This window comes from Thamnophis elegans, chromosome Z, assembly GCF_009769535.1.
Source record: "Thamnophis elegans isolate rThaEle1 chromosome Z, rThaEle1.pri, whole genome shotgun sequence".
NCBI classification, from domain to species: Eukaryota; Metazoa; Chordata; class Lepidosauria; order Squamata; family Colubridae; genus Thamnophis; species Thamnophis elegans.
In genome coordinates, this window is record NC_045558.1 from 25,675,149 (window position 1) to 25,688,125 (window position 12,977).

Genomic DNA, 12,977 nt, shown 5'->3' on the forward strand with positions numbered 1-12,977 from the left:
TGACTGCTGTGGAGGCTTCAGGGAAGGCTGTTTTCGCCCTTCCCAGGCTCTTATAAAGCCTCTGAAGCCTGGGGAGGGTGAAAAAAGCATGCAAAAAATGGGGAGGGGTCATGCCTGTAGTGCGTGCATGTGTACTCAGGGGAACGCACATTGCATTATGGGTGCGGCACGCCAGCACACTATCCCCCTGCGCTCCCCCCACTTATGGCACGCGAGCCAAAAAAGGTTCGCCATCGCTGGCATAGGGTTGGACTTGAAGACCTCCAAGGTCCCTTCCAACTCTGTTATTCTATATTCTAAAATTTTACTTCCATAAAATAAATAAACACATTTTAAATATGACATTTTGACCAATAATAAGTTAATTATAAAATCAACTTTATCCTACTAAATAAAATTGTTTCATTTCACTTTCACAAGAATGAATACCTGAAATCAATAGCATTGAGTCCGAGCAGCATGCCAGCTAGCATGTTTGCTTCTTCTCCCAATACAATTGCTCCATCTTCATAGAATCTTCTAGAAAAAGATTAACAAATAACATGCCAAATATTCAAATTAGTAATGGTGGTTAATGCCAAGAGCTACCAAATTTTAATTTACATTGCTAAGAAAATTATTCATTTGTACAGTAATTTAAATTACCTTCTCTATTTATACATATCAGGGATACTATGGAACTATTTGGATTTGATATATTTATGGGACTATTTATAAACAACAAATTATTCAGAATAAAGATGTCTGCATATTTTTAGGATAAAACTTAACTATTATATATGTTTTTAAAAAATATCAGGCTGCAATTGGGGTAGAAAGGAACTTTTACACACACACACACACACACACACTTATTCAGAGCATAGGAACAGTGTTGCTTAATAAGGTCAATAAACTATTTTAGTGTTGCATTTTCTTTTTCAAATAAGTTAGATGCCTCTATAGTGCCTGTGGAAAGCTACATATCCCCCACCATTATTTGCTGCCACTGATTTTTGGAGGACCAAACCAGGGTGTCTTCAAGACCAGTAATCTTGATAACCCTCTTCTCCATGAATTAATCTACTTCCATTATAAAGCCATTAAATTTGGTTGCAACATCATGTCTTATGATAATGAATTCTACAATTTCATTTTGTGATCAGTAAAGAAGTGTTTGCTTTTGTCTGCTTTCCAATACGTAGCTTCACTGGATGGCATGCATGTTATTATTTTCTGACTAAATCTGATAAATAACTAGGAATTTTAAATAATAACTTAAAATCTACTTTATTAACAAAATATTTAATACCTGGTTGTTTTGAAATCTCTCAAAGCTGCCGAAATATATTCAGACAAGTGTTTTTCCATAAGTGCTACTCTAATCCAAGCTCTTCCCTGAAATCCAAAATTATGATATAAATATTATTAAACAGAAATCTGGTCCAGTCATTCAATCTCTGAAACCCAAACAGAATAACAAAGTTATCATACTTCATCCTATTCATATTTATTTATGTTCAAGTTTTTATACAATTCATTTTAAGAAATAAAATAATAGTTGTTGTTGTTGTTGTTATTATTATTATTATTATTATTATACAATTGCATCACAGCGGCCAGTTGTTTCGCCGGATTTGGCATTGGTTACTAGTCAGGCCCCACCCAGGGGCCTAGGACGTCGTAACATATTTTCGTAATATGCGTGCAGATCCAAGCAGTGCGGCTTTTTGCATTTGACTGATGGCGATTTTGTCAATTTTTAACTGTTTTAAATGTAATTCCAGTGCTTTTGGAATACCACCCAGTGTGCCAATTACCACTGGAATTATCATTGCTGGTTTGTGCCATAGTCGTTGAATTTCGATTTCTAAGTCCTGGTATTTTGCGATTTTTTCATGTTCCTTCTCGGCGACCCTGCTATCACCTGGTATTGCGATGTCTATGATTGACAGCAGGGTCGCCGGTGATACAATTGTATAATAATAATAAGAATAAAGATTCTGTAACAGAATCTTCTGGACAGAGTGTTCCAGCAGTCAGCCCACAACATAGAGCGCACTACTAGAGCGGCCACAGCTGGAAGACTCGGCAGCCAAGTTTTGGAGTTTGGTACCGGAGAAGATGTTATGTTCGGAGTGTGGCAGCAGCAGCTGCTGCTGCAGGGAGAGCTGGGCCCGGACATGTTAAGGCTAGGAGGCATGCCTACTGGGGGCGGAACAGGAACTCGCGCAACCCCCTTCTCCTGCCAGGCAGAGCTCCATTCACTAACCTAGGGGGTATCCCTAATGTGCCAAGCCGCGGGAACTGGGGAGCGGGCAGAGCGCCACGTGGCTTGGGCCTTAGGGATACCCCTTCGGTCAATGAATGGTGCTCTGCCCGGCTGGAGGGGGTTTGCCGAGCGGTTGCTCGTGAGCTTGGTCACCTCATGGCTGCTTCACTCCTGACCCTGTGCCCGGCTCTTCGAGAGCCAGTTTGCAAGGGAGCAGTTGCCCGGCAACCCCAAAACAATAAGCCCTCCCCTATAATAAGCCCAAGGCCATATTTTGTAAGTAAAAAGAAAATAAGACCCTGTTGTATTTTTGGGGAAACACAGTACCTGATTCATATTTTCCCCTAGCCAAAACAAGTTCTTTGTCTTGGACCACAATCTTCTGCTCATTTGAGTTATTGTCATCACAACTGCCTTGACCTGCTACCTTAGTATCCCTAGTAAGGTCAGCAAGGGTACTGTATCTGTTATGCAAGGACAAAGTGAAAGCTTTGTGTTTGTTATTCACAGCTCTCACCTTGCCAGATCCCACCGCTGTTCATACTGCCCTTCTCCTTCAGCGTATTTGTGGTAGAGGAGGCTTATAGCGGGACAGGTCAATTAAAAGAATGGCTGAGCCGGAAACCTAATTTCTATCTGAAGAGCAAAGACTCGAGATAAGCGATCTGTCCATGTGTCTGTGTAAGACAGTTGCAACACTGCACTGAGCTAAGCCAGATATTTTATTTTAAGCTAAAATAAAATAGAACTGCAATCACAGATGCACTTACCAAGAATGTATTGCTGCTGTTTTAGATTCGTAGCCATTTCCAGGTGCTTACCTTGCGCCACTGGACGACTTCTCAGTCCCCCTGCACTCACAACCTCCCAGCAGGCACTGGGAAATTTAAATGTAATGCAGATGCAACCAGAAGTTCCTTATGTTTTCCTCACTCAGACAGTCTGGTCTGGTCTACTCTACTCTATTCTACTCTCTTTTGAACAATATCAAACACATAGTAAGATGAATGTTAAAATTCTCACCCTAGCTCTTGAAGAAGCAACATTTTCCATATTCTCAATGCTACAAATGCAGTTATATGAAACCTTGCGACAAGCCACTTTAATATAATCCCAGAAAGTACGAGGGCTTTCATACCCAAACCAAGTGACTTGACCTGAAAAATCAGGGAACAGAAAGAGATTAATTATTAAAATAAAGTGTGCATATCATAAAGTATTTATAAATTAAACGATTTGATTATTTGAAGAATTATAAAAACCTAGAGGTATAAAAAAAGGTCCTTAAATAACATAGAAATTACCAACTTTGGGAGCTAAGGAGCATTTAAAATTTTGAAATTATGATAAATCACTTAACAAATGGTATTCTTGTGGTAACAACAGTCATGTACAAGAACATTCCTCAAGACTCTCAAGAGTATTTTTATGGCTTTGTTTTGCCTGTGGAGAATTAGCCTATAGGCTATAGCCGGTATGGCGAACCTATGGCACACGTGCCACAGGTGGCACACAGAGCCATTTGTCAGGGCACGCAAGGCGTTGCCTTGTCAGCTGTCCAGCGCGCATGTGGCCGTTGGCCAGCTGACTTCAGCCTTTTAAAAAGTCATTTTTGCCCTCCCCAGGCTCCAGAGACTTTATAGGCACCTGGGGAGGCAAAAAGAGCTTCCACTGCCCACCCAGAGGCCCTCCAGAGTCTTCAGGAGCTTCCCTGAATCATCCGGAGCACAAAAAACAAGCCCTATGGGCAAACCAGAAGTTTGGGAATGGACTTCTGGTTTGCTTGTAGGGTCGGTTTAAGCCCTCCGGAGGCTTCAGGGAAGCCTCCTGAAGGTCCCTGAAGCCTCCGGAGGGCCTCCAGGGAGGTGGGGGAGGCTGTTTTTGCCCTCCCCAAGCTCCTATAAAGCCTCTGGAGCCTGGGAAGGGTGAAAAAACATGCAAAAAATGGGGGAGGGGGGTTCACGCGTCTCATGTGTATATGTGCACTGGGAGGATTGCACATTGCATTATGGTTGCGGCATGTCCCACATGATCCCATTGCTGGGCTACAGCCTACTATTATTTTTATTTTCTAATAATCTTTCAAAATTTCAGTTTGCAACCTAGATATATTCAGCTCGCAATAGAATCCTAACTTCAATTCAGAGAAAGACTAATTGAAAATCATAGAATCTCAAAACCTATGTATAGCAAAGATATATAATTACAGCAACTAAATCTCATTATATTTCCAAAAAAAAGTATATTGTAGAAGATGGTCTCTTCCACAAAAGATGTAAAATCAGATTTTATGTACCTTTGAGCCGATGACTTAGAATTTGTTCCAAAATAGCTGCAAAATTATTGAATTCAGGATAAGAATCATCAATAGTTTCGAAGCATGAGCGATCAATCAATGTCTTGATAGAAAACCTAAAAAATAACATAATTTATCATATATACAAAATTTGAAGCATTTATATATAAATACATATATAATTTGTATTTATCTAGTACATATATAAATACAAATATTTACACACATATAAAGTAAAAACAAAACATAACATTTAAAAAAAAGTAGGGGATAAAATGGATAAAGGTAAAAAGTGACATTTATAAGAAGGGTGACCTATGATTTTTCAAGAACAGAAATAATAATAAAATACAACAATCTCTTAAATGTGTTAAGAATAAACAACCTTTTAAATAGTAGCATTTAATATTTTAAAAATCCAATATTCATGTATTCTTTGTTTTAGTTGAACTATTTAACTATTGCATTTAATATTCAAACATATTTAAACAAATCAACCCCCCCCACACACAAACACACATACGCACCAATCCACAATATTTCCCTAATTAAATCCAATCTAATATTCAAATCTCAACATCAAAACTTCATTCCTCCATCCTAGTGCTCCTTGACCTCTCAGCGGCCTTCGATACCATCGACCACAGTATCCTTCTGCGACGGTTGTGAGAGGTGGGGGTGGGAGGCACCGTTTTTCGAGGGTTCTCCTCCTACCAGGGGTGGGTTTCTCGCCCCGTTCCAACCGGTTCGGTTGGAACGAGGCCGGTGGCGTCCTCGCGCACGCGTGTGGTGTGCGCGTGCATGGCGCATGCATGCGTACTAGCATCTGTGCGATGCTCCAGCTGCTCCTGGAGGATCGCGCAGGCGCTGTATGCATCCTGCGCATGCGTGGAAGCGCAGAATTCGTCAAACCCGGGTAAGGAGCAGGCGCGGGCGCACGGGTGGGCCCTTTGCCGTTCCCGGAAGTTACTTACTTCCGGGTTCGGCGACCAACCGGTTCGCAGGGACCGCTGCGAACCGGCTGAAACCCACCCCTGCCTCCTTCCTCTCGGACAGGTCGCAGTCGGTGTTAGTTGGGGAGGAGAGGTCGACCCCTAGGCCCCTGAAATACGGGGTTCCTCAGGGTTCGGTCCTGTCCCCCCTGCTATTTAATATCTACATGAAGCCACTGGGTGAGATCATTCGACGGCACGGGATAAAACACCATCAATATGTGGACGATACACAGTTGTATCTGTCCGCCCCCTGCCAACTCAGTGAAACGGTTGACATGATGTGCCAGTGCCTGGAGGCTGTTAGGGTCTGGATGGAGGGTTAACAAGCTTTTACTCAATCCAGACAAGACCAAGTGGCTGTTGTGTTTCCCTCCCAAAAACTTGTTCAATATTCCATCACTCAGGCTGGGGGATGAAAATCTACGCCCCTCAGACAGGGCTCGCAACTTGGGGGTCCTCCTGGAGCCACAGCTGACTCTAGAACACCATTTGTCGGCTGTGACCAGGGGGGCATTTGCCCAGGTTCGCCTGGTGCGTCCCTACCTGGACCGGGAGGCACTCGCAACAGTCACTCATGCTCTCGTGAGCTCAAGACTGGACTACTGCAATGCGCTCTACATGGGGCAGCCCTTGAAGAATATTCGGAGACTTCAACTCGTCCAGAACGCAGCCGCGCGAGTGATTGTGGGTGCACTTCGGTATACCCACATTACACCTATCCTCCGCGAGCTGCACTGGTTACCGATCAGTCTCCGGATACGCTTCAAGGTGCTAGTCGTAACTTATAAAGCCCTTCATGGTATTGGATCTGGGTACTTGAGAGACCGCCAGCTGCCAATTACCTCCCACAGACCCATTAGATCTCACAGGGTTGGCCTCCTCCGGGTGCCATCTACCAGCCAATGCCACCTGGCTATTACCCGGGGGAGGGCCTTCTCTGTGGCAGCTCCGGCCCTCTGGAATGAACTCCCCACAGGGATTCGGACCCTCAACTCTCTCCAGCCTTCCGAAAAGCCGTCAAAACCTGGCTTTGCCGGCAGGCCTGGGGGTGATGAGTTCCCCTCCCCTCTCGACATGTATGGTTGTGCGACTGTTGTTTACTTTTACTATTTGTATTTTGTTTTTTGTTTTTTTTATGTTCCCCTTTTTCCCCCTTGAATTGTTTGCCGCCCTGAGTCCTCCCGGAGAAGGGCGGCATACAAATAATAAAATTCTATTCTATTCCCCCCCCTTTTTTTCTCACAGAAAATCTTACTTGGTCAGTTTCTAAAAACAAATTGGCTAAGGTAGCAAGCAAAAGTGAAGGGGATTTTTGTTCCATTGTTCTAATAACAGATTATTTATGCCCTTTTCTAATCTTAAATGTATTTTCAGAGCTGTATAATTTTTCATTACAATATTTACAGTATTATGAAAATGTTAGTTTATCAAAGGTTTTAAACTGGAATTGCAAAGTTCAAACTTGGAGACTGAATAACCACAATGTTGTTCTTTATATAAGGCATGACTTTCCACACACCAGTATCATTCCATATATTAAAACACCTCATTCTACACCTTCAACACCTTCATTCAACACCTTCAAATGAACTGATTATCCTAAAGGCACACCTATTTTTTGCTACATATAAATATGTAGCAGTAATAGAAGACAATATTACATGGAGCTCAGGGTTGAACTGTAGGTCTTTAGTACTGAGTTTTCTGACAGACATTTCATTACCAAACTAGGAAGCATCATCAGTGCTGCAAGGATTTGGAGTTTGCTTTCATTTTTATATTACTAGTGGCTTGCCCTGTCAGTGTTGGTATGAGTATTCTTGGAGGCTCCTTGATTAGGCTGTTGTTTAGCATTAGCTTGTTTGTCTTCATTGGTAGTTCTTTGATTGGGATATTGTTTACTTCTTCTTTGATTGGGATATTGTTTATTTCTTAGTCTAATGTTAATCTTGGTGTAAATTTCTGCTCATATGGATGTTAATTGCTAGTGAAGCGGCTTTATAGCTTCATTTTTTTCAATAAATTAATCAAAAACTTAATTTGTTCATTTATTTTTTAAATGAAATTCTCTTATTTAGTTTTAGGGTTTGTTTGGAGAACATATCATATTTTAAGTCATATTTATGTAAAAATATTGAAAATTCCAAAGGGCTCACAAACTTTTAAGCAGGATGTATGTAAGGAGCTGAAATATATATAATTCTTAACTCAACAAAACCTGCTGCTGAGAGAGAATACAAACTCATTGGTTCTATTTCCTTTTTATTGTCCATTAACAAGCCCTCAATTTTTTGAAAGATGAACACAGCAGTGGAAAACTATCTCTACTCATGAAAATTCCTGCACACATAAAATAACTCTATGCTGTGGAAGATAGGAAGAGACCTAGTACCTTCAGTCTTTAATCAAGGATATAATACCTGTAAAGTAGTACAATTAACTACTGCAATTAACTCCATTTTATTTATATTTGCTTATATCATGCATGCAATATGCAGTCTATTCTATTTTCAAAAGTCAGGATAACTAATATATAAAGCTTTATATAGTAAGATTACATATGAGGATATTTTGCACATCTTTAATCAACATAGAAGAAGAAACAACACAGAACTATATTAGCCTGACTTCATTTGAAAGTAGTAAACTCTTATTTAAAGAAGTAAAAAGATCTATATTAGAAAACAGAAAAATATATGTACAAGAATGAAATAATATACAGTACAACATTTCATATCAAATGATCTATGATATGTTAACAAATTAATTATAATAGTCTTGCCCGCCTCAGTATTTATTTATTCCTGTTATTTGTAGTTTCTTACTGAATAAGATATTTTCAAGGAAACTTAGGAAATATATTAGTAAAATAAAACAAAATATGAACAATCTAGATCCTTTCTATGCAAATAGAAATAGATGACTTTATAGGAATAATATGAGAAAGCATAAAGTATTGTCTTCATTTGCGCATCCTTTTCTTTTTTCTTCCTTCCTTCCTTCCTTCCTTCCTTCCTTCCTTCCTTCCTTCCTTCCTTCCTTATTTAACTTTCCAGATATCTACCAAATTTGATAGAAGTAAGGTTATTAGTAGATTAATTTATAAAAATAAATGTGTTTTGGCAAAACAGTTATTTTTTTTCAGTACTTAGCAAATTTGGGGGAACAAAAATGGAAGCAACCATATGTTACAAGAACTGTAGAAATTACCATATTTTTCACTCCATAAGACGCACCAGACCATAAGATCCATGCACCTAGGTTTAGAAGAAGAAAACAAGAACAAAAATACCAGGTGGAGCCTGAGAGGACCACAGATAGCTGTCCTCTCATGTGTCAGCTCTGACTGACTCCTGCACTGCAGAAAAGAGACAGAAGAGGCGGGGTTCAGCACTGTAAAAGAACCTCGTTTCCGCAGCTTGGCTGCTATTCACAAAAGAACCTGCACCGTTTCCATCCACTTTTTGGGGTGGGGGGGGAGTGTGTCTTATAGAGCAAAAAATATCTGAGATTACTAGAATATAATATAATAATTTAGATGAAGTATTTACATACATCAATGGCTAAAGGTTACATACACATTTGAGACTTAAAGTGTGTGTTTGTGTGTGTATGTTTGTGTGTGTGTCTGTGTGCGCACGCGCACGTAACTCTGGAATGACTCAAGCAATTTCAACCAAACTCAGAAGATTTACTCTCTGGAAACAAATACTTTGGGGTGTGTTCTGTTAAGATACAGCCTCTTGTGCCTTAAAATGACTTCTACTGTACTGCTATAAAATGGCTTCTACTGTACAGCGCAGTGGAGTTGTCATGGTAATGGCTTCACATTACTCCACAAGTGGGCTCCCTCTGATAAGAGGGAAAATCCAACATTATAAATAACATTTGGTCTGGACATTTCCCCCTATAAATAAATACCCGGGGAACAGCTAGTTTTATTATACTTGTCAAATTGCAATGGAATCCATTTTTCTGATTCAGTCTTAATATGATTTACAATATTTAATTATGGCTCATCATATTGTGTAACTCAGACAATGTTTATACATGTAATAAATCATGGTTAAACATGGTTAATATATCTTAGCAGGATGTGTGAACCATATCAAATTTTGTACAGTATTAAAGCAACTTGGAAGCATATTGAAATATTTGCTTTTCAATATTTTAGCATTTTTCTAATTTTAACACTCTCCTAGCTTTTACCCTGCAAAGTTTATTATTCTTGCTTAAAGTATGTATTGCATACTAATCTACATATTTTATTTCTACACATCAACAACACCTCATAATCATAATGCTAAAGTGAACTAGCTAAACAAAGTAAATAAAATTTTGCAAAGAATGTATGCTGTCGATAAGGCCATTACTATGCCTGGAATTTTTCAGGCAATTCAGACAGTACTATCTTTTACTTTTAATCAGTCATATATTTTCCATTAGTTATTGTATTGTTTCTCTAGAAAAAAATCATTAAACAGGTGCAGTTGGAATAGATCTGCAATAGCTTTTATATCATAGTACTGTTCTAAAAGAACTCTGCCTGGAATCACTCAGCGAACAGTGATAATAATATTGAGAAATGAGATACTTGAAAGTAGCTGATAAAGAAAATATCTATCATTAGGACAGAGTATGATGATGAAACAAGGCCCTATGTATTGCTAGGCTTCCCAGTGAGATGCTGTAACATGCATGACATACATAATTGTCACTGAAATTATGCTATTCATTTTTGCCTTCATCACATAAAGTACTCCATGCCATCCATTTTGTTTTGCTTTAAATAGAGGCTTTTACCTCTCCACAAGATAAATGTCAGCCTTGTTTTATACAGAAAATGAACTAAGGATGCATCATTTGTATTTGCATAATATCTTTATATATGGTTCAATCAACTTTCAGTTATAAATTGGTTGTATTTGCATTACACACTAGATTACCACATTAAACCTGGGTTCGTAGAAATCCAATTATAGTGGTAAGAGGTACAGGGCAAATGCTGTTTTCTCTTTGCAATGGGAATTCATTTATATTTATTCATTTAGAAGAATTTATATTCTTCTACAAAAGCTTATCCTCTTTTCTGGATACTCAGGATTTAGCATCCTAACACAATACAACGGCAGTAATATGGAAAGCTACTAATATTAAGGAATCCCACAGTTCTACACTAAAAAGAAATATAATATTAGAAAAAAGCAAAGGCAGACCACCTCCTCATTGTTGCCACGAAAACTACATAAACACATCCATGAAATCACTCATCCTAATTAGATTTAAACTAAAAAGGGCTTCACTACAGATTACTAAATCAAAAAATCAAATTGAGACATAACTACTCATAATAATGTATGAAACACTTATTTATGGTCAGAAGGACATATAGAAAAATATGATTTATTACAGGAGTATTTCTGAAATGAAATTTTTACAAAAACATAAAAATTCAAAAACACACAAGAGAAGCAAGACAGAATAAAGTACATGTTAACCAACATGACAAATTCTGGGCATAAATCTTACTCCAATGCAAGAAAGTGACATAAAACTACCGTATTTTTTGGAGTATAAAACACACTTTTTTCCTCAAAAAAGGCTGAAAATCTGGGTGCGTCTTATATATCGAATACAGTATTATTTTGCCTCCTGAAGCCCTGCCCCCTTCACCAAAATGGCCATGCATAGCATTTATGAAGGCTTTCAGACACCATCTGGGGGCTGGGGAGGGCAGAAATAAGCAAAAAAATGGACCATTTTTGCCACCCCAGCCCCCAGCAGCACTCTATAAGCCTCCATAATGCAAGCAGTTTTTTTGACAGAAAACGGGACCGTTTTTGTGAAAAATGGGCCGTTTTTGCTTCTCTTTGCCCCCCCCCAGGAGCACTCTGAAAGCCACCCCAGCTATTCATGCTTTTATTTAAAAAAAACAGGCTCGTTTTTGCAAAAAAAAAAAGGGGGGGGGATTTTGGAAAGGTTTGCATAGTGCAAAAACATTTTCCCCCTTTTGGAAAGCTCTTTAATTGATTGATGAGAATTACATTAATCAAGTGCTGTGCCTGCAGGAACAAAGTTAGGTGCTGTAGATTGCCAGTGATTTCCTTCTCCAGCACATGGATAAATACACCTGGAAACATCTAATACTTACTCTATCTCTCTCTCTCCCTACCTACCGTATTTCTCTCTCTCTCTCTCTCTCTCTCTCTCTCTCTCTCTCTCTACCTACTCTCTCTCTCTCTCTCACTACTTACTGTATTTCTCTCTTTCTATTTCTTTCTCTATCCCTCTACCTACAAACCTACCTACCTACACTTTCTCTCTCTCTCTCCCTATCTACCTACTGTATTTCTCCCTCCCCCCTCTCTATCCCTCTATCTACCTACTTACCTACACTTTCTCTCTCTCCATACCTATCTACTGCATTTCTCTCTCTTTCTATTTCTCTCTCTCTATCCCTCTACCTACCTACCTACCTACACACACTCTCTTTCTTCCTACCTACCTACTGTATTTCTCTATCTCTATTTCTCTCTCTCTCTCTCTCTCTCTCTCTCTCTCTCTCTCTCTATCCCTTTATCTAACTATTCTCTCTCTCCCTACCTACTTACTATATTTCTCTCTCTTTCTCTTCCTCTCTATCCCTCTACCTACTTTTTTTTAAATTTGCCTCTTCAAAACCTTGGTGCATCTTATACTCTGAAAAATATGGTATGTCATTTTATCTGTTTTCAGATTTAGGAAGAAATAAACTCAGAATTCAGAGGCAGAATGAAGAAACTGCAGTGGTAAAGACGAGAAATTCCTTAGAAGATATATACAAAAGTTTTATAAAAACTACCATTATCCCATTAGCATTTTTAACATTTGCAACAGCGCTGCTTTTATAACAGGATAGTGAATAATTCCTAAGGCAAAAACTGGAAAACCTATTAGTAATTATAAAACCAGAAAATAAAAAGTTGCAAAATAATCATTCTAGTCCCAACAGGCAGTAATATTATGCATACTCACTGTACCAGAAAATCTTACTGACAACAGAACTCAAGATACACAGACTGGAGAAAACATGGACAGAATGGGATTTGGGGGGAAAATGCATTAGTACCTTCTTCTGGGATGGTTTTTTTTTATCTTTCCACATATTTTTTGGTGGTCATATATCCAAGTCTGAATTATGTTCAACCAGCTGAGCTTTTTCAACCCAAGCCAAACTTCAGAGAATATATACATCCACACACAAACTGAGCTTGTGAGCTGGAAAGTTCCCAGCCCAGGTATGAGATCTGAGTGCCGTGTGATGGGGTGAGATCCTTTTATTTGCCTCAGTTCCTGCCCACCTAGCAGTTAGAAAGCATGTAAATGAAAGTACCATTTCAGCCTAGAACAGTGGTTCTCAACCTGTGGATTGGGACCCTTTTGGGGGTTGAACAAC

The 12,977-nt window shown here is 39.1% G+C and overlaps 1 protein-coding gene across 3 annotated transcripts in view; it reads right to left on the reverse strand.

Moving 5' to 3' along the window:
- Positions 1-12,977, reverse strand: part of RUNDC3B (RUN domain containing 3B) — a 64,480-nt gene that overhangs the window by 22,772 nt on the left and 28,731 nt on the right. For all 3 annotated transcript variants that reach the window (XM_032238028.1, XM_032238030.1, XM_032238027.1), the window contains 4 exons: positions 4,548-4,663; positions 3,275-3,408; positions 1,292-1,377; positions 430-519 (listed from right to left, as the gene is read on the reverse strand). In XM_032238028.1, coding sequence (XP_032093919.1) covers positions 430-519; positions 1,292-1,377; positions 3,275-3,408; positions 4,548-4,663 — 426 coding nt within the window. The remainder of the gene's footprint in view (positions 1-429; positions 520-1,291; positions 1,378-3,274; positions 3,409-4,547; positions 4,664-12,977) is intronic.